The sequence below is a fragment of the Salmo salar genome, chromosome ssa26, assembly GCF_905237065.1.
Source record: "Salmo salar chromosome ssa26, Ssal_v3.1, whole genome shotgun sequence".
Lineage (NCBI taxonomy): Eukaryota > Metazoa > Chordata > Actinopteri > Salmoniformes > Salmonidae > Salmo > Salmo salar.
The window spans coordinates 38,572,927-38,598,875 of NC_059467.1; the positions used below are offsets into that span (position 1 = coordinate 38,572,927).

General features: G+C 50.2%; 1 protein-coding gene across 1 annotated transcript in view; it reads right to left on the reverse strand.

Annotated features, from left to right (window-relative positions):
- The window catches only part of LOC106572775 (UPF0606 protein KIAA1549L), a 140,331-nt gene that overhangs the window by 89,128 nt on the left and 25,254 nt on the right, over positions 1-25,949 (reverse strand). The window contains exon 7 of the mRNA XM_045708310.1: positions 24,851-24,910. Coding sequence (XP_045564266.1) covers positions 24,851-24,910 — 60 coding nt within the window. The remainder of the gene's footprint in view (positions 1-24,850; positions 24,911-25,949) is intronic.

Consider the following 25,949-nt stretch of genomic DNA (forward strand, 5'->3'; position numbering starts at 1 on the left):
AAACCCACAGTTTGGAGAGGTGTGTGATCTCTTAGACACCAGTCAGACCTCTCACTCAAACCCACCGTTTGGAGAGGTGTGTGGCCTCATGGAAACACCAGTCAGACCTCTCACTCAAACCCACAGTTTTGCGAGGTGTGTGATCTCTTAGACACCAGTCAGACCTCTCACTCAAACCCACAGTTTGAAGAGGAGTGTGATCTCTTAGACACCAGTCAGACCTCTCACTCAAACCCACAGTTTTGAGAGGTGTGTGATCTCTTAGACACCAGTCAGACCTCTCACTCAAACCCACAGTTTGGAGAGGTGTGTGATCTCTTAGACACCAGTCAGACCTCTCACTCAAACCCACAGTTTGGAGAGGTGTGAGGCCTCTTAGAGACACCAGTCAGACCTCTCACTCAAACCCACAGTTTGGAGAGGTGTGTTGCCTCTTAGACACCAGTCAGACCTCTCACTCAAACCCACAGTTTGGAGAGGTGTGTGGCCTCTTAGACACCAGTCAGACCTCTCACTCAAACCCACAGTTTGGAGAGGTGTGTGGCCTCATGGAAACACCTGTCAGACCTCTCACTCAAACCCACAGTTTGGAGAGGTGTGTGGCCTCTTAGACACCAGTCAGACCTCTCACTCAAACCCACAGTTTGGAGAGGTGTGTGGCCTCTTAGACACCAGTCAGACCTCTCACTCAAACCCACAGTTTGGAGAGGTGTGTGATCTCTTAGACACCAGTCAGACCTCTCACTCAAACCCACAGTTTGTAGAGGTGTGTGGCCTCTTAGAGACACCAGTCAGACCTCTCACTCAAACCCACAGTTTGGAGAGGTGTGTGGCCTCTTAGACACCAGTCAGATCTCTCACTCAAACCCACAGTTTGGAGAGGTGTGAGGCCTCTTAGACACACCAGTCAGACCTCTCACTCAAACCCACAGTTTGGAGAGGTGTGTGATCTCTTAGACACCAGTCAGACCTCTCACTCAAACCCACAGTTTGGAGAGGTGTGAGGCCTCTTAGACACACCAGTCAGACCTCTCACTCAAACCCACAGTTTGTAGAGGTGTGAGGCCACATGGAGACACCAGTCAGACCTCTCACTCAAACCCACAGTTTGGAGAGGTGTGTGGCCTCTTAGAGACACCAGTCAGACCTCTCACTCAAACCCACAGTTTGGAGAGGTGTGTGGCCTCTTAGACACCAGTCAGACCTCTCACTCAAACCCACAGTTTGGAGAGGTGTGTGATCTCTTAGAGACACCAGTCAGACCTCTCACTCAAACCCACAGTTTGTAGAGGTGTGTGATCTCTTAGACACCAGTCAGACCTCTCACTCAAACCCACAGTTTGGAGAGGTGTGTGATCTCTTAGACACCAGTCAGACCTCTCACTCAAACCCACCGTTTGGAGAGGTGTGTGGCCTCATGGAAACACCAGTCAGACCTCTCACTCAAACCCACAGTTTTGAGAGGTGTGTGATCTCTTAGACACCAGTCAGACCTCTCACTCAAACCCACAGTTTGGAGAGGTGTGTGATCTCTTAGACACCAGTCAGACCTCTCACTCAAACCCACAGTTTTGAGAGGTGTGTGATCTCTTAGACACCAGTCAGACCTCTCACTCAAACCCACAGTTTGGAGAGGTGTGTGGCCTCTTAGACACCAGTCAGACCTCTCACTCAAACCCACAGTTTGGAGAGGTGTGTGGCCTCTTAGACACCAGTCAGACCTCTCACTCAAACCCACAGTTTGGAGAGGTGTGTGATCTCTTAGACACCAGTCAGACCTCTCACTCAAACCCACAGTTTGTAGAGGTGTGTGGCCTCTTAGAGACACCAGTCAGACCTCTCACTCAAACCCACAGTTTGGAGAGGTGTGTGGCCTCTTAGACACCAGTCAGATCTCTCACTCAAACCCACAGTTTGGAGAGGTGTGAGGCCTCTTAGACACACCAGTCAGACCTCTCACTCAAACCCACAGTTTGGAGAGGTGTGTGATCTCTTAGACACCAGTCAGACCTCTCACTCAAACCCACAGTTTGGAGAGGTGTGAGGCCTCTTAGACACACCAGTCAGACCTCTCACTCAAACCCACAGTTTGTAGAGGTGTGAGGCCACATGGAGACACCAGTCAGACCTCTCACTCAAACCCACAGTTTGGAGAGGTGTGTGGCCTCTTAGAGACACCAGTCAGACCTCTCACTCAAACCCACAGTTTGGAGAGGTGTGTGGCCTCTTAGAGACCAGTCAGACCTCTCACTCAAACCCACAGTTTGGAGAGGTGTGTGATCTCTTAGAGACACCAGTCAGACCTCTCACTCAAACCCACAGTTTGTAGAGGTGTGTGATCTCTTAGACACCAGTCAGACCTCTCACTCAAACCCACAGTTTTGAGAGGTGTGTGATCTCTTAGACACCAGTCAGACCTCTCACTCAAACCCACCGTTTGGAGAGGTGTGTGGCCTCATGGAAACACCAGTCAGACCTCTCACTCAAACCCACAGTTTTGAGAGGTGTGTGATCTCTTAGACACCAGTCAGACCTCTCACTCAAACCCACAGTTTGGAGAGGTGTGTGATCTCTTAGACACCAGTCAGACCTCTCACTCAAACCCACAGTTTGGAGAGGTGTGTGATCTCTTAGACACCAGTCAGACCTCTCACTCAAACCCACAGTTTGGAGAGGTGTGAGGCCTCTTAGACACACCAGTCAGACCTCTCACTCAAACCCACAGTTTGTAGAGGTGTGAGGCCACATGGAGACACCAGTCAGACCTCTCACTCAAACCCACAGTTTGGAGAGGTGTGTGGCCTCTTAGAGACACCAGTCAGACCTCTCACTCAAACCCACAGTTTGGAGAGGTGTGTGGCCTCTTAGACACCAGTCAGACCTCTCACTCAAACCCACAGTTTGGAGAGGTGTGTGATCTCTTAGAGACACCAGTCAGACCTCTCACTCAAACCCACAGTTTGTAGAGGTGTGTGATCTCTTAGACACCAGTCAGACCTCTCACTCAAACCCACAGTTTGGAGAGGTGTGTGATCTCTTAGACACCAGTCAGACCTCTCACTCAAACCCACCGTTTGGAGAGGTGTGTGGCCTCATGGAAACACCAGTCAGACCTCTCACTCAAACCCACAGTTTTGAGAGGTGTGTGATCTCTTAGACACCAGTCAGACCTCTCACTCAAACCCACAGTTTGGAGAGGTGTGTGATCTCTTAGACACCAGTCAGACCTCTCACTCAAACCCACAGTTTTGAGAGGTGTGTGATCTCTTAGACACCAGTCAGACCTCTCACTCAAACCCACAGTTTGGAGAGGTGTGTGGCCTCTTAGACACCAGTCAGACCTCTCACTCAAACCCACAGTTTGGAGAGGTGTGTGGCCTCTTAGACACCAGTCAGACCTCTCACTCAAACCCACAGTTTGGAGAGGTGTGTGATCTCTTAGACACCAGTCAGACCTCTCACTCAAACCCACAGTTTGTAGAGGTGTGTGGCCTCTTAGAGACACCAGTCAGACCTCTCACTCAAACCCACAGTTTGGAGAGGTGTGTGGCCTCTTAGACACCAGTCAGATCTCTCACTCAAACCCACAGTTTGGAGAGGTGTGAGGCCTCTTAGACACACCAGTCAGACCTCTCACTCAAACCCACAGTTTGGAGAGGTGTGTGATCTCTTAGACACCAGTCAGACCTCTCACTCAAACCCACAGTTTGGAGAGGTGTGAGGCCTCTTAGACACACCAGTCAGACCTCTCACTCAAACCCACAGTTTGTAGAGGTGTGAGGCCACATGGAGACACCAGTCAGACCTCTCACTCAAACCCACAGTTTGGAGAGGTGTGTGGCCTCTTAGAGACACCAGTCAGACCTCTCACTCAAACCCACAGTTTGGAGAGGTGTGTGGCCTCTTAGAGACCAGTCAGACCTCTCACTCAAACCCACAGTTTGGAGAGGTGTGTGATCTCTTAGAGACACCAGTCAGACCTCTCACTCAAACCCACAGTTTGTAGAGGTGTGTGATCTCTTAGACACCAGTCAGACCTCTCACTCAAACCCACAGTTTTGAGAGGTGTGTGATCTCTTAGACACCAGTCAGACCTCTCACTCAAACCCACCGTTTGGAGAGGTGTGTGGCCTCATGGAAACACCAGTCAGACCTCTCACTCAAACCCACAGTTTTGAGAGGTGTGTGATCTCTTAGACACCAGTCAGACCTCTCACTCAAACCCACAGTTTGGAGAGGTGTGTGATCTCTTAGACACCAGTCAGACCTCTCACTCAAACCCACAGTTTTGAGAGGTGTGTGATCTCTTAGACACCAGTCAGACCTCTCACTCAAACCCACAGTTTGGAGAGGTGTGTGATCTCTTAGACACCAGTCAGACCTCTCACTCAAACCCACAGTTTGGAGAGGTGTGAGGCCTCCTGTAGACACCAGTCAGACCTCTCACTCAAACCCACAGTTTGGAGAGGTGTGTGATCTCTTAGACACCAGTCAGACCTCTCACTCAAACCCACAGTTTGGAGAGGTGTGTGGCCTCTTAGACACCAGTCAGACCTCTCACTCAAACCCACAGTTTGGAGAGAGGTGTGATCTCTTAGACACCAGTCAGAAATCTCACTCAAACCCACAGTTTGGAGAGGTGTGTGGCCTCTTAGAGACACCAGTCAGACCTCTCACTCAAACCCACAGTTTGGAGAGGTGTGTGGCCTCATGGAAACACCAGTCAGACCTCTCACTCAAACCCACAGTTTGGAGAGGTGTGTGATCTCTCAGACACTAGTCAGACCTCTCACTCAAACCCACAGTTTGGAGAGGTGTGAGGCCTCTTAGAGACACCAGTCAGACCTCTCACTCAAACCCACAGTTTGGAGAGGTGTGTGGCCTCTTAGACACCAGTCAGACCTCTCACTCAAACCCACAGTTTGTAGAGGTGTGTGGCCTCTTAGAGACACCAGTCAGACCTCTCACTCAAACCCACAGTTTGGAGAGGTGTGTGGCCTCATGGAAACACCAGTCAGACCTCTCACTCAAACCCACAGTTTGGAGAGGTGTGTGATCTCTCAGACACTAGTCAGACCTCTCACTCAAACCCACAGTTTGGAGAGGTGTGAGGCCTCTTAGACACACCAGTCAGACCTCTCACTCAAACCCACAGTTTGGAGAGGTGTGAGGCCACATGGAGACACCAGTCAGACCTCTCACTCAAACCCACAGTTTGGAGAGGTGTGTGGCCTCTTAGACACCAGTCAGACCTCTCACTCAAACCCACAGTTTGGAGAGGTGTGTGATCTCTTAGAGACACCAGTCAGACCTCTCACTCAAACCCACAGTTTGGAGAGGTGTGTGATCTCTTAAACACCAGTCAGACCTCTCACTCAAACCCACAGTTTGGAGAGGTGTGTGGCCTCATGGAAACACCAGTCAGACCTCTCACTCAAACCCACAGTTTGGAGAGGTGTGTGGCCTCTTAGACACCAGTCAGACCTCTCACTCAAACCCACAGTTTGGAGAGGTGTGTGGCCTCTTAGACACCAGTCAGACCTCTCACTCAAAACCCACAGTTTGGAGAGGTCTGTGATCTCTTAGACACCAGTCAGACCTCTCACTCAAACCCACAGTTTGGAGAGGTGTGTGGCCTCTTAGACACCAGTCAGACCTCTCACTCAAACCCACAGTTTGGAGAGGTGTGAGGCCTCTTAGACACCAGTCAGACCTCTCACTCAAACCCACAGTTTGGAGAGGTGTGTGATCTCTTAGACACCAGTCAGACCTCTCACTCAAACCCACCGTTTGGAGAGGTGTGTGGCCTCATGGAAACACCAGTCAGACCTCTCACTCAAACCCACAGTTTTGCGAGGTGTGTGATCTCTTAGACACCAGTCAGACCTCTCACTCAAACCCACAGTTTGAAGAGGAGTGTGATCTCTTAGACACCAGTCAGACCTCTCACTCAAACCCACAGTTTTGAGAGGTGTGTGATCTCTTAGACACCAGTCAGACCTCTCACTCAAACCCACAGTTTGGAGAGGTGTGTGATCTCTTAGACACCAGTCAGACCTCTCACTCAAACCCACAGTTTGGAGAGGTGTGAGGCCTCTTAGAGACACCAGTCAGACCTCTCACTCAAACCCACAGTTTGGAGAGGTGTGTTGCCTCTTAGACACCAGTCAGACCTCTCACTCAAACCCACAGTTTGGAGAGGTGTGTGGCCTCTTAGACACCAGTCAGACCTCTCACTCAAACCCACAGTTTGGAGAGGTGTGTGGCCTCATGGAAACACCTGTCAGACCTCTCACTCAAACCCACAGTTTGGAGAGGTGTGTGGCCTCTTAGACACCAGTCAGACCTCTCACTCAAACCCACAGTTTGGAGAGGTGTGTGGCCTCTTAGACACCAGTCAGACCTCTCACTCAAACCCACAGTTTGGAGAGGTGTGTGATCTCTTAGACACCAGTCAGACCTCTCACTCAAACCCACAGTTTGTAGAGGTGTGTGGCCTCTTAGAGACACCAGTCAGACCTCTCACTCAAACCCACAGTTTGGAGAGGTGTGTGGCCTCTTAGACACCAGTCAGATCTCTCACTCAAACCCACAGTTTGGAGAGGTGTGAGGCCTCTTAGACACACCAGTCAGACCTCTCACTCAAACCCACAGTTTGGAGAGGTGTGTGATCTCTTAGACACCAGTCAGACCTCTCACTCAAACCCACAGTTTGGAGAGGTGTGAGGCCTCTTAGACACACCAGTCAGACCTCTCACTCAAACCCACAGTTTGTAGAGGTGTGAGGCCACATGGAGACACCAGTCAGACCTCTCACTCAAACCCACAGTTTGGAGAGGTGTGTGGCCTCTTAGAGACACCAGTCAGACCTCTCACTCAAACCCACAGTTTGGAGAGGTGTGTGGCCTCTTAGACACCAGTCAGACCTCTCACTCAAACCCACAGTTTGGAGAGGTGTGTGATCTCTTAGAGACACCAGTCAGACCTCTCACTCAAACCCACAGTTTGTAGAGGTGTGTGATCTCTTAGACACCAGTCAGACCTCTCACTCAAACCCACAGTTTGGAGAGGTGTGTGATCTCTTAGACACCAGTCAGACCTCTCACTCAAACCCACCGTTTGGAGAGGTGTGTGGCCTCATGGAAACACCAGTCAGACCTCTCACTCAAACCCACAGTTTTGAGAGGTGTGTGATCTCTTAGACACCAGTCAGACCTCTCACTCAAACCCACAGTTTGGAGAGGTGTGTGATCTCTTAGACACCAGTCAGACCTCTCACTCAAACCCACAGTTTTGAGAGGTGTGTGATCTCTTAGACACCAGTCAGACCTCTCACTCAAACCCACAGTTTGGAGAGGTGTGTGGCCTCTTAGACACCAGTCAGACCTCTCACTCAAACCCACAGTTTGGAGAGGTGTGTGGCCTCTTAGACACCAGTCAGACCTCTCACTCAAACCCACAGTTTGGAGAGGTGTGTGATCTCTTAGACACCAGTCAGACCTCTCACTCAAACCCACAGTTTGTAGAGGTGTGTGGCCTCTTAGAGACACCAGTCAGACCTCTCACTCAAACCCACAGTTTGGAGAGGTGTGTGGCCTCTTAGACACCAGTCAGATCTCTCACTCAAACCCACAGTTTGGAGAGGTGTGAGGCCTCTTAGACACACCAGTCAGACCTCTCACTCAAACCCACAGTTTGGAGAGGTGTGTGATCTCTTAGACACCAGTCAGACCTCTCACTCAAACCCACAGTTTGGAGAGGTGTGAGGCCTCTTAGACACACCAGTCAGACCTCTCACTCAAACCCACAGTTTGTAGAGGTGTGAGGCCACATGGAGACACCAGTCAGACCTCTCACTCAAACCCACAGTTTGGAGAGGTGTGTGGCCTCTTAGAGACACCAGTCAGACCTCTCACTCAAACCCACAGTTTGGAGAGGTGTGTGGCCTCTTAGACACCAGTCAGACCTCTCACTCAAACCCACAGTTTGGAGAGGTGTGTGATCTCTTAGAGACACCAGTCAGACCTCTCACTCAAACCCACAGTTTGGAGAGGTGTGTGGCCTCTTAGAGACACCAGTCAGACCTCTCACTCAAACCCACAGTTTGTAGAGGTGTGTGATCTCTTAGACACCAGTCAGACCTCTCACTCAAACCCACAGTTTTGAGAGGTGTGTGATCTCTTAGACACCAGTCAGACCTCTCACTCAAACCCACCGTTTGGAGAGGTGTGTGGCCTCATGGAAACACCAGTCAGACCTCTCACTCAAACCCACAGTTTTGAGAGGTGTGTGATCTCTTAGACACCAGTCAGACCTCTCACTCAAACCCACAGTTTGGAGAGGTGTGTGATCTCTTAGACACCAGTCAGACCTCTCACTCAAACCCACAGTTTTGAGAGGTGTGTGATCTCTTAGACACCAGTCAGACCTCTCACTCAAACCCACAGTTTGGAGAGGTGTGTGATCTCTTAGACACCAGTCAGACCTCTCACTCAAACCCACAGTTTGGAGAGGTGTGAGGCCTCCTGTAGACACCAGTCAGACCTCTCACTCAAACCCACAGTTTGGAGAGGTGTGTGATCTCTTAGACACCAGTCAGACCTCTCACTCAAACCCACAGTTTGGAGAGGTGTGTGGCCTCTTAGACACCAGTCAGACCTCTCACTCAAACCCACAGTTTGGAGAGAGGTGTGATCTCTTAGACACCAGTCAGAAATCTCACTCAAACCCACAGTTTGGAGAGGTGTGTGGCCTCTTAGAGACACCAGTCAGACCTCTCACTCAAACCCACAGTTTGGAGAGGTGTGTGGCCTCATGGAAACACCAGTCAGACCTCTCACTCAAACCCACAGTTTGGAGAGGTGTGTGATCTCTCAGACACTAGTCAGACCTCTCACTCAAACCCACAGTTTGGAGAGGTGTGAGGCCTCTTAGACACACCAGTCAGACCTCTCACTCAAACCCACAGTTTGGAGAGGTGTGAGGCCACATGGAGACACCAGTCAGACCTCTCACTCAAACCCACAGTTTGGAGAGGTGTGTGGCCTCTTAGACACCAGTCAGACCTCTCACTCAAACCCACAGTTTGGAGAGGTGTGTGATCTCTTAGAGACACCAGTCAGACCTCTCACTCAAACCCACAGTTTGGAGAGGTGTGTGATCTCTTAAACACCAGTCAGACCTCTCACTCAAACCCACAGTTTGGAGAGGTGTGTGGCCTCATGGAAACACCAGTCAGACCTCTCACTCAAACCCACAGTTTGGAGAGGTGTGTGGCCTCTTAGAGACACCAGTCAGACATCTCACTCAAACCCACAGTTTGGAGAGGTGTGTGGCCTCTTAGACACCAGTCAGACCTCTCACTCAAACCCACAGTTTGGAGAGGTGTGTGATCTCTTAGACACCAGTCAGACCTCTCACTCAAACCCACAGTTTGTAGAGGTGTGTGGCCTCTTAGAGACACCAGTCAGACCTCTCACTCAAACCCACAGTTTGGAGAGGTGTGTGGCCTCTTAGACACCAGTCAGATCTCTCACTCAAACCCACAGTTTGGAGAGGTGTGAGGCCTCTTAGACACACCAGTCAGACCTCTCACTCAAACCCACAGTTTGGAGAGGTGTGTGATCTCTTAGACACCAGTCAGACCTCTCACTCAAACCCACAGTTTGGAGAGGTGTGAGGCCTCTTAGACACACCAGTCAGACCTCTCACTCAAACCCACAGTTTGTAGAGGTGTGAGGCCACATGGAGACACCAGTCAGACCTCTCACTCAAACCCACAGTTTGGAGAGGTGTGTGGCCTCTTAGAGACACCAGTCAGACCTCTCACTCAAACCCACAGTTTGGAGAGGTGTGTGGCCTCTTAGACACCAGTCAGACCTCTCACTCAAACCCACAGTTTGGAGAGGTGTGTGATCTCTTAGAGACACCAGTCAGACCTCTCACTCAAACCCACAGTTTGTAGAGGTGTGTGATCTCTTAGACACCAGTCAGACCTCTCACTCAAACCCACAGTTTGGAGAGGTGTGTGATCTCTTAGACACCAGTCAGACCTCTCACTCAAACCCACCGTTTGGAGAGGTGTGTGGCCTCATGGAAACACCAGTCAGACCTCTCACTCAAACCCACAGTTTTGAGAGGTGTGTGATCTCTTAGACACCAGTCAGACCTCTCACTCAAACCCACAGTTTGGAGAGGTGTGTGATCTCTTAGACACCAGTCAGACCTCTCACTCAAACCCACAGTTTTGAGAGGTGTGTGATCTCTTAGACACCAGTCAGACCTCTCACTCAAACCCACAGTTTGGAGAGGTGTGTGATCTCTTAGACACCAGTCAGACCTCTCACTCAAACCCACAGTTTGGAGAGGTGTGAGGCCTCCTGTAGACACCAGTCAGACCTCTCACTCAAACCCACAGTTTGGAGAGGTGTGTGATCTCTTAGACACCAGTCAGACCTCTCACTCAAACCCACAGTTTGGAGAGGTGTGTGGCCTCTTAGACACCAGTCAGACCTCTCACTCAAACCCACAGTTTGGAGAGAGGTGTGATCTCTTAGACACCAGTCAGAAATCTCACTCAAACCCACAGTTTGGAGAGGTGTGTGGCCTCTTAGAGACACCAGTCAGACCTCTCACTCAAACCCACAGTTTGGAGAGGTGTGTGGCCTCATGGAAACACCAGTCAGACCTCTCACTCAAACCCACAGTTTGGAGAGGTGTGTGATCTCTCAGACACTAGTCAGACCTCTCACTCAAACCCACAGTTTGGAGAGGTGTGAGGCCTCTTAGACACACCAGTCAGACCTCTCACTCAAACCCACAGTTTGGAGAGGTGTGAGGCCACATGGAGACACCAGTCAGACCTCTCACTCAAACCCACAGTTTGGAGAGGTGTGTGGCCTCTTAGACACCAGTCAGACCTCTCACTCAAACCCACAGTTTGGAGAGGTGTGTGATCTCTTAGAGACACCAGTCAGACCTCTCACTCAAACCCACAGTTTGGAGAGGTGTGTGATCTCTTAAACACCAGTCAGACCTCTCACTCAAACCCACAGTTTGGAGAGGTGTGTGGCCTCATGGAAACACCAGTCAGACCTCTCACTCAAACCCACAGTTTGGAGAGGTGTGTGGCCTCTTAGACACCAGTCAGACCTCTCACTCAAACCCACAGTTTGGAGAGGTGTGTGGCCTCTTAGACACCAGTCAGACCTCTCACTCAAACCCACAGTTTGGAGAGGTCTGTGATCTCTTAGACACCAGTCAGACCTCTCACTCAAACCCACAGTTTGGAGAGGTGTGTGGCCTCTTAGACACCAGTCAGACCTCTCACTCAAACCCACAGTTTGGAGAGGTGTGAGGCCTCTTAGACACCAGTCAGACCTCTCACTCAAACCCACAGTTTGGAGAGGTGTGTGATCTCTTAGACACCAGTCAGACCTCTCACTCAAACCCACCGTTTGGAGAGGTGTGTGGCCTCATGGAAACACCAGTCAGACCTCTCACTCAAACCCACAGTTTTGAGAGGTGTGTGATCTCTTAGACACCAGTCAGACCTCTCACTCAAACCCACAGTTTGAAGAGGTGTGTGATCTCTTAGACACCAGTCAGACCTCTCACTCAAACCCACAGTTTTGAGAGGTGTGTGATCTCTTAGACACCAGTCAGACCTCTCACTCAAACCCACAGTTTGGAGAGGTGTGTGATCTCTTAGACACCAGTCAGACCTCTCACTCAAACCCACAGTTTGGAGAGGTGTGAGGCCTCTTAGAGACACCAGTCAGACCTCTCACTCAAACCCACAGTTTGGAGAGGTGTGTTGCCTCTTAGACACCAGTCAGACCTCTCACTCAAACCCACAGTTTGGAGAGGTGTGTGGCCTCTTAGACACCAGTCAGACCTCTCACTCAAACCCACAGTTTGGAGAGGTGTGTGGCCTCATGGAAACACCTGTCAGACCTCTCACTCAAACCCACAGTTTGGAGAGGTGTGTGGCCTCTTAGACACCAGTCAGACCTCTCACTCAAACCCACAGTTTGGAGAGGTGTGTGGCCTCTTAGACACCAGTCAGACCTCTCACTCAAACCCACAGTTTGGAGAGGTGTGTGATCTCTTAGACACCAGTCAGACCTCTCACTCAAACCCACAGTTTGTAGAGGTGTGTGGCCTCTTAGAGACACCAGTCAGACCTCTCACTCAAACCCACAGTTTGGAGAGGTGTGTGGCCTCTTAGACACCAGTCAGATCTCTCACTCAAACCCACAGTTTGGAGAGGTGTGAGGCCTCTTAGACACACCAGTCAGACCTCTCACTCAAACCCACAGTTTGGAGAGGTGTGTGATCTCTTAGACACCAGTCAGACCTCTCACTCAAACCCACAGTTTGGAGAGGTGTGAGGCCTCTTAGACACACCAGTCAGACCTCTCACTCAAACCCACAGTTTGTAGAGGTGTGAGGCCACATGGAGACACCAGTCAGACCTCTCACTCAAACCCACAGTTTGGAGAGGTGTGTGGCCTCTTAGAGACACCAGTCAGACCTCTCACTCAAACCCACAGTTTGGAGAGGTGTGTGGCCTCTTAGACACCAGTCAGACCTCTCACTCAAACCCACAGTTTGGAGAGGTGTGTGATCTCTTAGAGACACCAGTCAGACCTCTCACTCAAACCCACAGTTTGTAGAGGTGTGTGATCTCTTAGACACCAGTCAGACCTCTCACTCAAACCCACAGTTTGGAGAGGTGTGTGATCTCTTAGACACCAGTCAGACCTCTCACTCAAACCCACCGTTTGGAGAGGTGTGTGGCCTCATGGAAACACCAGTCAGACCTCTCACTCAAACCCACAGTTTTGAGAGGTGTGTGATCTCTTAGACACCAGTCAGACCTCTCACTCAAACCCACAGTTTGGAGAGGTGTGTGATCTCTTAGACACCAGTCAGACCTCTCACTCAAACCCACAGTTTTGAGAGGTGTGTGATCTCTTAGACACCAGTCAGACCTCTCACTCAAACCCACAGTTTGGAGAGGTGTGTGATCTCTTAGACACCAGTCAGACCTCTCACTCAAACCCACAGTTTGGAGAGGTGTGAGGCCTCCTGTAGACACCAGTCAGACCTCTCACTCAAACCCACAGTTTGGAGAGGTGTGTGATCTCTTAGACACCAGTCAGACCTCTCACTCAAACCCACAGTTTGGAGAGGTGTGTGGCCTCTTAGACACCAGTCAGACCTCTCACTCAAACCCACAGTTTGGAGAGAGGTGTGATCTCTTAGACACCAGTCAGACCTCTCACTCAAACCCACAGTTTGGAGAGGTGTGTGGCCTCATGGAAACACCTGTCAGACCTCTCACTCAAACCCACAGTTTGGAGAGAGGTGTGATCTCTTAGACACCAGTCAGACCTCTCACTCAAACCCACAGTTTGTAGAGGTGTGTGATCTCTTAGACACCAGTCAGAAATCTCACTCAAACCCACAGTTTGGAGAGGTGTGTGATCTCTTAGACACCAGTCAGACCTCTCACTCAAACCCACAGTTTGGAGAGGTGTGTGGCCTCTTAGAGACACCAGTCAGACCTCTCACTCAAACCCACAGTTTGGAGAGGTGTGTGGCCTCATGGAAACACCAGTCAGACCTCTCACTCAAACCCACAGTTTGGAGAGGTGTGTGGCCTCATGGAGACACCAGTCAGACCTCTCACTCAAACCCACAGTTTGGAGAGGTGTGAGGCCTCTTAGAGACACCAGTCAGACCTCTCACTCAAACCCACAGTTTGGAGAGGTGTGTGATCTCTTAGACACCAGTCAGACCTCTCACTCAAACCCACAGTTTGGAGAGGTGTGAGGCCTCTTAGAGACACCAGTCAGACCTCTCACTCAAACCCACAGTTTGGAGAGGTGTGTGGCCTCTTAGACACCAGTCAGACCTCTCACTCAAACCCACAGTTTGGAGAGGTCTGTGATCTCTTAGAGACACCAGTCAGACCTCTCACTCAAACCCACAGTTTGGAGAGGTGTGTGGCCTCTAAGAGACACCAGTCAGACCTCTCACTCAAACCCACAGTTTGGAGAGGTGTGAGGCCTCCTGTAGACACCAGTCAGACCTCTCACTCAAACCCACAGTTTGGAGAGGTGTGAGGCCTCCTGTAGACACCAGTCAGACCTCTCACTCAAACCCACAGTTTGGAGAGGAGTGAGGCCTCATGGAAACACCAGTCAGACCTCTCACTCAAACCCACAGTTTGGAGAGGTGTGTGATCTCTTAGACACCAGTCAGACCTCTCACTCAAACCCACAGTTTGGAGAGGTGTGTGATCTCTTAGACACCAGTCAGACCTCTCACTCAAACCCACAGTTTGGAGAGGTGTGTGATCTCTTAGAGACACCAGTCAGACATCTCACTCAAACCCACAGTTTGTAGAGGTGTGTGATCTCTTAGAGACACCAGTCAGACCTCTCACTCAAACCAACAGTTTGGAGAGGTGTGTGATCTCTTAGAGACACCAGTCAGACCTCTCATTCAAACCCACAGTTTGGAGAGGTGTGTGATCTCTTAGACACCAGTCAGACCTCTCACTCAAACCCACAGTTTGGAGAGGTGTGAGGCCTCCTGGAGACACCAGTCAGACCTCTCACTCAAACCCACAGTTTGGAGAGGTGTGTGATCTCTTAGACACCAGTCAGACCTCTCACTCAAACCCACAGTTTGGAGAGGTGTGTGATCTCTTAGAGACACCAGTCAGACATCTCACTCAAACCCACAGTTTGGAGAGGTGTGTGATCTCTTAGAGACACCAGTCAGACCTCTCACTCAAACCCACAGTTTGGAGAGGTGTGTGATCTCTTAGACACCAGTCAGACCTCTCACTCAAACCCACAGTTTGGAGAGGTGTGAGGCCTCCTGGAGACACCAGTCAGACCTCTCACTCAAACCCACAGTTTGGAGAGGTGTGAGGCCTCTTAGAGACACCAGTCAGACCTCTCACTCAAACCCACAGTTTGGAGAGGTGTGTGGCCTCATGGAAACACCAGTCAGACCTCTCACTCAAACCCACAGTTTGGAGAGGTGTGTGATCTCTTAGACACCAGTCAGACCTCTCACTCAAACCCACAGTTTGGAGAGGTGTGTGATCTCTTAGACACCAGTCAGACCTCTCACTCAAACCCACAGTTTTGAGAGGTGTGTGATCTCTTAGACACCAGTCAGACCTCTCACTCAAACCCACAGTTTGTAGAGGTGTGTGGCCTCTTAGAGACACCAGTCAGACCTCTCACTCAAACCCACAGTTTGTAGAGGTGTGAGGCCACATGGAGACACCAGTCAGACCTCTCACTCAAACCCACAGTTTGGAGAGGTGTGTGGCCTCTTAGAGACACCAGTCAGACCTCTCACTCAAACCCACAGTTTGGAGAGGTGTGTGGCCTCTTAGACACCAGTCAGACCTCTCACTCAAACCCACAGTTTGGAGAGGTGTGTGATCTCTTAGAGACACCAGTCAGACCTCTCACTCAAACCCACAGTTTGTAGAGGTGTGTGATCTCTTAGACACCAGTCAGACCTCTCACTCAAACCCACAGTTTGGAGAGGTGTGTGATCTCTTAGACACCAGTCAGACCTCTCACTCAAACCCACCGTTTGGAGAGGTGTGTGGCCTCATGGAAACACCAGTCAGACCTCTCACTCAAACCCACAGTTTTGAGAGGTGTGTGATCTCTTAGACACCAGTCAGACCTCTCACTCAAACCCACAGTTTGGAGAGGTGTGTGATCTCTTAGACACCAGTCAGACCTCTCACTCAAACCCACAGTTTTGAGAGGTGTGTGATCTCTTAGACACCAGTCAGACCTCTCACTCAAACCCACAGTTTGGAGAGGTGTGTGATCTCTTAGACACCAGTCAGACCTCTCACTCAAACCCACAGTTTGGAGAGGTGTGTGGCCTCATGGAGACACCAGTCAGACCTCTCACTCAAACCCACAGTTTGGAGAGGTGTGTGATCTCTTAGACACCAGTCAGACCTCTCACTCAAACCCACAGTTTGGAGAGGTGTGTGGCCTCTTAGACACCAGTCAGACCTCTCACTCAAACCCACAGTTTGGAGAGAGGTGTGATCTCTTAGACACCAGTCAGAAATCTCACTCAAACCCACAGTTTGGAGAGGTGTGTGATCTCTTAGACACCAGTCAGACCTCTCACTCAAACCCACAGTTTGGAGAGGTGTGTGGCCTCATGGAAACACCTGTCGGGACCTCTCACTCAAACCCACAGTTTGGAGAGAGATGTGATCTCTTAGACACCAGTCAGACCTCTCACTCAAACCCACAGTTTGTAGAGGTGTGTGATCTCTTAGACACCAGTCAGAAATCTCACTCAAACCCACAGTTTGGAGAGGTGTGTGATCTCTTAGACACCAGTCAGACCTCTCACTCAAACCCACAGTTTGGAGAGGTGTGTGGCCTCTTAGAGACACCAGTCAGACCTCTCACTCAAACCCACAGTTTGGAGAGGTGTGTGGCCTCATGGAAACACCAGTCAGACCTCTCACTCAAACCCACAGTTTGGAGAGGTGTGTGATCTCTTAGACACCAGTCAGACCTCTCACTCAAACCCACAGTTTGGAGAGATGTGTGGCCTCATGGAGACACCAGTCAGACCTCTCACTCAAACCCACAGTTTGGAGAGGTGTGTGATCTCTTAGACACCAGTCAGACCTCTCACTCAAACCCACAGTTTGGAGAGGTGTGTGATCTCTTAGACACCAGTCAGACCTCTCACTCAAACCCACAGTTTGTAGAGGTGTGTGATCTCTTAGACACCAGTCAGACCTCTCACTCAAACCCACAGTTTGGAGAGGTGTGAGGCCTCTTAGAGACACCAGTCAGACCTCTCACTCAAACCCACAGTTTGGAGAGGTGTGTGGCCTCATGGAAACACCAGTCAGACCTCGCACTCAAAAACACAGTTTGGAGAGGTGTGTGACCTCTTAGACACCAGTCAGACCTCTCACTCAAACCCACAGTTTGGAGAGGTCTGTGATCTCTTAGAGACACCAGTCAGACCTCTCACTCAAACCCACAGTTTGGAGAGGTGTGTGGCCTCTTAGAGACACCAGTCAGACCTCTCACTCAAACCCACAGTTTGGAGAGGTGTGAGGCCTCCTGTAGACACCAGTCAGACCTCTCACTCAAACCCACAGTTTGGAGAGGTGTGAGGCCTCCTGTAGACACCAGTCAGACCTCTCACTCAAACCCACAGTTTGGAGAGGAGTGAGGCCTCATGGAAACACCAGTCAGACCTCTCACTCAAACCCACAGTTTGGAGAGGTGTGTGATCTCTTAGACACCAGTCAGACCTCTCACTCAAACCCACAGTTTGGAGAGGTGTGTGATCTCTTAGACACCAGTCAGACCTCTCACTCAAACCCACAGTTTGGAGAGGTGTGTGATCTCTTAGACACCAGTCAGACCTCTCACTCAAACCCACAGTTTGGAGAGGTGTGAGGCCTCCTGGAGACACCAGTCAGACCTCTCACTCAAACCCACAGTTTGGAGAGGTGTGTGATCTCTTAGACACCAGTCAGACCTCTCACTCAAACCCACAGTTTGGAGAGGTGTGTGATCTCTTAGACACCAGTCAGACCTCTCACTCAAACCCACAGTTTGGAGAGGTGTGTGATCTCTTAGACACCAGTCAGACCTCTCACTCAAACCAACAGTTTGGAGAGGTGTGTGATCTCTTAGAGACACCAGTCAGACCTCTCATTCAAACCCACAGTTTGGAGAGGTGTGTGATCTCTTAGACACCAGTCAGACCTCTCACTCAAACCCACAGTTTGGAGAGGTGTGAGGCCTCCTGGAGACACCAGTCAGACCTCTCACTCAAACCCACAGTTTGGAGAGGTGTGAGGCCTCTTAGAGACACCAGTCAGACCTCTCACTCAAACCCACAGTTTGGAGAGGTGTGTGGCCTCATGGAAACACCAGTCAGACCTCTCACTCAAACCCACAGTTTGGAGAGGTGTGTGATCTCTTAGACACCAGTCAGACCTCTCACTCAAACCCACAGTTTGGAGAGGTGTGTGATCTCTTAGACAACAGTCAGACCTCTCACTCAAACCCACAGTTTTGAGAGGTGTGTGATCTCTTAGACACCAGTCAGACCTCTCACTCAAACCCACAGTTTGGAGAGGTGTGTGATCTCTTAGACACCAGTCAGACCTCTCACTCAAACCCACAGTTTGGAGAGGTGTGTGATCTCTTAGACACCAGTCAGACCTCTCACTCAAACCCACAGTTTGGAGAGGTGTGTGATCTCTTAGACACCAGTCAGACCTCTCACTCAAACCCACAGTTTGGAGAGGTGTGAGGCCTCTTAGAGACACCAGTCAGACCTCTCACTCAAACCCACAGTTTGGAGAGGTGTGTGGCCTCTTAGACACCAGTCAGACCTCTCACTCAAACCCACAGTTTGTAGAGGTGTGTGGCCTCTTAGAGACACCAGTCAGACCTCTCACTCAAACCCACAGTTTGGAGAGGTGTGTGGCCTCATGGAAACACCAGTCAGACCTCTCACTCAAACCCACAGTTTGGAGAGGTGTGTGATCTCTCAGACACTAGTCAGACCTCTCACTCAAACCCACAGTTTGGAGAGGTGTGAGGCCTCTTAGACACACCAGTCAGACCTCTCACTCAAACCCACAGTTTGTAGAGGTGTGAGGCCACATGGAGACACCAGTCAGACCTCTCACTCAAACCCACAGTTTGGAGAGGTGTGTGGCCTCTTAGACACCAGTCAGACCTCTCACTCAAACCCACAGTTTGGAGAGGTGTGTGATCTCTTAGAGACACCAGTCAGACCTCTCACTCAAACCCACAGTTTGGAGAGGTGTGTGATCTCTTAGACACCAGTCAGACCTCTCACTCAAACCCACAGTTTGGAGAGGTGTGTGATCTCTTAGACACCAGTCAGACCTCTCACTCAAACCCACAGTTTGGAGAGGTGTGAGGCCTCTTAGAGACACCAGTCAGACCTCTCACTCAAACCCACAGTTTGGAGAGGTGTGTGGCCTCTTAGACACCAGTCAGACCTCTCACTCAAACCCACAGTTTGTAGAGGTGTGTGGCCTCTTAGAGACACCAGTCAGACCTCTCACTCAAACCCACAGTTTGGAGAGGTGTGTGGCCTCATGGAAACACCAGTCAGACCTCTCACTCAAACCCACAGTTTGGAGAGGTGTGTGATCTCTCAGACACTAGTCAGACCTCTCACTCAAACCCACAGTTTGGAGAGGTGTGAGGCCTCTTAGACACACCAGTCAGACCTCTCACTCAAACCCACAGTTTGTAGAGGTGTGAGGCCACATGGAGACACCAGTCAGACCTCTCACTCAAACCCACAGTTTGGAGAGGTGTGTGGCCTCTTAGACACCAGTCAGACCTCTCACTCAAACCCACAGTTTGGAGAGGTGTGTGATCTCTTAGAGACACCAGTCAGACCTCTCACTCAAACCCACAGTTTGGAGAGGTGTGTGATCTCTTAAACACCAGTCAGACCTCTCACTCAAACCCACAGTTTGGAGAGGTGTGTGGCCTCTTAGACACCAGTCAGACCTCTCACTCAAACCCACAGTTTGGAGAGGTGTGTGGCCTCATGGAAACACCTGTCAGACCTCTCACTCAAACCCACAGTTTGGAGAGGTGTGTGGCCTCTTAGACACCAGTCAGACCTCTCACTCAAACCCACAGTTTGGAGAGGTGTGTGGCCTCTTAGACACCAGTCAGACCTCTCACTCAAACCCACAGTTTGGAGAGGTGTGAGGCCTCTTAGACACACCAGTCAGACCTCTCACTCAAACCCACAGTTTGGAGAGGTGTGTGATCTCTTAGACACCAGTCAGACCTCTCACTCAAACCCACAGTTTGGAGAGGTGTGAGGCCTCTTAGACACACCAGTCAGACCTCTCACTCAAACCCACAGTTTGTAGAGGTGTGAGGCCACATGGAGACACCAGTCAGACCTCTCACTCAAACCCACAGTTTGGAGAGGTGTGTGGCCTCTTAGAGACACCAGTCAGACCTCTCACTCAAACCCACAGTTTGGAGAGGTGTGTGGCCTCTTAGACACCAGTCAGACCTCTCACTCAAACCCACAGTTTGGAGAGGTGTGTGATCTCTTAGAGACACCAGTCAGACCTCTCACTCAAACCCACAGTTTGGAGAGGTGTGTGGCCTCTTAGACACCAGTCAGACCTCTCACTCAAACCCACAGTTTGGAGAGGTGTGTGATCTCTTAGACACCAGTCAGACCTCTCACTCAAACCCACCGTTTGGAGAGGTGTGTGGCCTCATGGAAACACCAGTCAGACCTCTCACTCAAACCCACAGTTTTGAGAGGTGTGTGATCTCTTAGACACCAGTCAGACCTCTCACTCAAACCCACAGTTTGGAGAGGTGTGTGATCTCTTAGACACCAGTCAGACCTCTCACTCAAACCCACAGTTTTGAGAGGTGTGTGATCTCTTAGACACCAGTCAGACCTCTCACTCAAACCCACAGTTTGGAGAGGTGTGTGATCTCTTAGACACCAGTCAGACCTCTCACTCAAACCCACAGTTTGGAGAGGTGTGTGGCCTCATGGAGACACCAGTCAGACCTCTCACTCAAACCCACAGTTTGGAGAGGTGTGTGATCTCTTAGACACCAGTCAGACCTCTCACTCAAACCCACAGTTTGGAGAGGTGTGTGGCCTCTTAGACACCAGTCAGACCTCTCACTCAAACCCACAGTTTGGAGAGAGGTGTGATCTCTTAGACACCAGTCAGAAATCTCACTCAAACCCACAGTTTGGAGAGGTGTGTGATCTCTTAGACACCAGTCAGACCTCTCACTCAAACCCACAGTTTGGAGAGGTGTGTGGCCTCATGGAAACACCTGTCAGACCTCTCACTCAAACCCACAGTTTGGAGAGAGGTGTGATCTCTTAGACACCAGTCAGACCTCTCACTCAAACAAACAGTTTGTAGAGGTGTGTGATCTCTTAGACACCAGTCAGAAATCTCACTCAAACCCACAGTTTGGAGAGGTGTGTGATCTCTTAGACACCAGTCAGACCTCTCACTCAAACCCACAGTTTGGAGAGGTGTGTGGCCTCATGGAAACACCAGTCAGACCTCTCACTCAAACCCACAGTTTGGAGAGGTGTGTGGCCTCATGGAAACACCAGTCAGACCTCTCACTCAAACCCACAGTTTGGAGAGGTGTGTGGCCTCATGGAGACACCAGTCAGACCTCTCACTCAAACCCACAGTTTGGAGAGGTGTGTGATCTCTTAGACACCAGTCAGACCTCTCACTCAAACCCACAGTTTGGAGAGGTGTGAGGCCTCTTAGAGACACCAGTCAGACCTCTCACTCAAACCCACAGTTTGGAGAGGTGTGTGGCCTCATGGAAACACCAGTCAGACCTCTCACTCAAACCCACAGTTTGGAGAGGTGTGTGGCCTCTTAGACACCAGTCAGACCTCTCACTCAAACCCACAGTTTGGAGAGGTCTGTGATCTCTTAGACACCAGTCAGACCTCTCACTCAAACCCACAGTTTGGAGAGGTGTGTGGCCTCTTAGACACCAGTCAGACCTCTCACTCAAACCCACAGTTTGGAGAGGTGTGTGATCTCTTAGACACCAGTCAGACCTCTCACTCAAACCCACCGTTTGGAGAGGTGTGTGGCCTCATGGAAACACCAGTCAGACCTCTCACTCAAACCCACAGTTTTGAGAGGTGTGTGATCTCTTAGACACCAGTCAGACCTCTCACTCAAACCCACAGTTTGGAGAGGTGTGTGATCTCTTAGACACCAGTCAGACCTCTCACTCAAACCCACAGTTTGGAGAGGTGTGTGATCTCTTAGACACCAGTCAGACCTCTCACTCAAACCCACAGTTTGGAGAGGTGTGTGATCTCTTAGACACCAGTCAGACCTCTCACTCAAACCCACAGTTTGTAGAGGTGTGTGATCTCTTAGACACCAGTCAGACCTCTCACTCAAACCCACAGTTTGGAGAGGTGTGTGGCCTCATGGAAACACCAGTCAGACCTCTCACTCAAACCCACAGTTTTGAGAGGTGTGTGATCTCTTAGACACCAGTCAGACCTCTCACTCAAACCCACAGTTTGGAGAGGTGTGAGGCCTCTTAGAGACACCAGTCAGACCTCTCACTCAAACCCACAGTTTGGAGAGGAGTGAGGCCTCATGGAAACACCAGTCAGACCTCTCACTCAAACCCACAGTTTGGAGAGGTGTGTGATCTCTTAGACACCAGTCAGACCTCTCACTCAAACCCACAGTTTGGAGAGGTGTGTGGCCTCATGGAAACACCAGTCAGACCTCTCACTCAAACCCACAGTTTGGAGAGGTGTGTGATCTCTTAGACACCAGTCAGACCTCTCACTCAAACCCACAGTTTGGAGAGGTGTGTGATCTCTTAGACACCAGTCAGACCTCTCACTCAAACCCACAGTTTGGAGAGGTGTGTGATCTCTTAGACACCAGTCAGACCTCTCACTCAAACCCACAGTTTGGAGAGGTGTGAGGCCTCTTAGAGACACCAGTCAGACCTCTCACTCAAACCCACAGTTTGGAGAGGTGTGAGGCCTCTTAGAGACACCAGTCAGACCTCTCACTCAAACCCACAGTTTGGAGAGGTGTGTGGCCTCTTAGACACCAGTCAGACCTCTCACTCAAACCCACAGTTTGGAGAGGTGTGTGGCCTCTTAGACACCAGTCAGACCTCTCACTCAAACCCACAGTTTGGAGAGGTGTGAGGCCTCTTAGAGACACCAGTCAGACCTCTCACTCAAACCCACAGTTTGGAGAGGTGTGTGGCCTCATGGAAACACCAGTCAGACCTCTCACTCAAACCCACAGTTTGGAGAGGTGTGTGATCTCTTAGACACCAGTCAGACCTCTCACTCAAACCCACAGTTTGGAGAGGTGTGTGATCTCTTAGAGACACCAGTCAGACCTCTCACTCAAACCCACAGTTTGGAGAGGTGTGTGATCTCTTAGAGACACCAGTCAGACCTCTCACTCAAACCCACAGTTTGGAGAGGTGTGTGATCTCTTAGACACCAGTCAGACCTCTCACTCAAACCCACAGTTTGGAGAGGTGTGTGATCTCTTAGAGACACCAGTCAGACCTCTCACTCAAACCCACAGTTTGGAGAGGTGTGTGGCCTCTTAGACACCAGTCAGACCTCTCACTCAAACCCACAGTTTGGAGAGGTGTGTGGCCTCTTAGACACCAGTCAGACCTCTCACTCAAACCCACAGTTTGGAGAGGTGTGTGATCTCTTAGAGACACCAGTCAGACCTCTCACTCAAACCCACAGTTTGGAGAGGTGTGAGGCCTCTTAGACACCAGTCAGACCTCTCACTCAAACCCACAGTTTGGAGAGGTGTGTGATCTCTTAGACACCAGTCAGACCTCTCACTCAAACCCACAGTTTGTAGAGGTGTGTGATCTCTTAGACACCAGTCAGACCTCTCACTCAAACCCACAGTTTGTAGAGGTGTGTGATCTCTTAGACACCAGTCAGACCTCTCACTCAAACCCACAGTTTGTAGAGGTGTGTGATCTCTTAGACACTAGTCAGACCTCTCACTCAAACCCACAGTTTGGAGAGGTGTGAGGCCACATGGAGACACCAGTCAGACCTCTCACTCAAACCCACAGTTTGGAGAGGTGTGTGATCTCTTAGACACCAGTCAGACCTCTCACTCAAACCCACAGTTTGGAGAGGTGTGTGATCTCTTAGACACCAGTCAGACCTCTCACTCAAACCCACAGTTTGGAGAGGTGTGTGATCTCTTAGACACCAGTCAGACCTCTCACTCAAACCCACAGTTTGTAGAGGTGTGTGATCTCTTAGACACCAGTCAGACCTCTCACTCAAACCCACAGTTTGGAGAGATGTGTGATCTCTTAGACACCAGTCAGACCTCTCACTCAAACCCACAGTTTGGAGAGGTGTGTGATCTCTTAGAGACACCAGTCAGACCTCTCACTCAAACCCACAGTTTGGAGAGTTGTGAGGCCTCTTAGACACCAGTCAGACCTCTCACTCAAACTCACAGTTTGTAGAGGTGTGTGATCTCTTAGACACCAGTCAGACCTCTCACTCAAACCCACAGTTTGGAGAGGTGTGAGGCCTCTTAGACACCAGTCAGACCTCTCACTCAAACCCACAGTTTGGAGAGGTGTGAGGCCTCTTAGAGACACCAGTCAGACCTCTCACTCAATTCCTTGTAAATCCTTGTTTTTCTTATCTTGCACCTACTCCAACATTTCAATGAATATTCTCATTATGTTACTGATTGTATCCAGAATATTTCCGGATGGTGTTACTGACAAATGCTGTGAAAAGTACAGTAAATGTAAAATTCACATGCAATTCAATTGCTCTTTCAATTGCTACACTCTTAGGAAAAAAGGTGCTATCTAGAACCCAAAAGGGTTCTTCAGCTGTCCCCATAGGAGAGCCCTTTGAAGAACCCCTTTTGGTTCCATGTAGAACCCTTTTGGGTTCCATGTAGGACCCTTTCCACAGAGAGTTCTACATGGAACCAAAAAGGGTTATCCTATGAGGACAGCTGAAGAACCCTTTTGAAACCCTTTTTCTAAGACTGTACCATGGTCATGCGTATGCTTTTTCAATTTGGCCCAATCCATACAGGCCCATTTCCACGACTGTAAGGGGTGAAGCACAAAAGACTGCATAGACAGAACACGTATCAGGAGCACAACTAGAGAGCTTCTCTTCAATAAGCCAATAAGGAGAGAAACAATAAGACAATTACCTGTGATTACCCAGAAGTCTCTGGTAGCGATGGAGGTATTGAGGTTGTGGTATTCCAACGCTGGAAAAGAACAGAGGAACAGCATGACCAGTCGGACATTTCTTCTTTATGTGAGTCAATATAATTTCTGTGAAGTTCTTTATGAATTTGACTCAGGTCAGAACTACATTGGTGCTTTGAGTGGTGCGATTTCTCCTTGTGAAAACATCACTGCAGTGGTACTGAGAGTTTGCAGTGGCACAACTTAAACCTGCATTATGCCTGTGTGTCATAGAGTTTCTTATACTGAGAGCTCTGGCTGAGTGTCTCACTGTGAGAGCTTATATCTGCATGGGCTCAGCCTCTCTTCTGGTTGTCTGTTGAGTTTCCCAGGCTTTAGCTCGGTTACATATTTCCTGCCTGATTAAGTACTGGGGCAGGCACAGTGGTTTGGGGGCATGCTGTTTCACTGGCCTATGAAATCAGACACGGTACAGAAAGAGAGACAGGGGTAGAGTTCTATAGAATGACAGAGACATCTGGTTCAGGTGTCACAAACAAACTGGCAGTGATAACAGCCCTAAGATGGCCGTCCGGCTGCGAGGCTGGCACTAGTCCCTCCCCCCCTCCTTCTCTCCATTGTCAGCATGTCCCCAAACATCCTCTACACATCTGTCTGGGGCGTTCTTTTATTCATTTCTAAAGATTTGCAAGCCTGTCACATCACCCTCTGCCACTGTATGAGTGAGTAGGGGAACAATGGATGCTCTGGCATGTTACCCGTTACGACTGCAGGGCTGTCAGCACAATCTCTTTAACACTGTCCAATACTGTAGTCTCAGCCACGCACAATCATGCTGCTTAATCTGTGATGATGTTTCACATAAACCTCAGAGCTCCCCTGCTGAAGTTAGAGGGGCTAGGCCTAGGGATGAAAAACAGCATTGTAAAAGGTATTTGTTGGATGGATTTAAAGGAGCAGGTTGTGTGTGATTCCCTTGTTGAATATAGGAAAACAACATGTACTCTAAACAGTAGTTTAGGAGTCAAACACTCATCAAATATTGAACAAACTAATGTGTGCTGTGATGATTCTTTACTTGATGAGATGTTTGGTTTT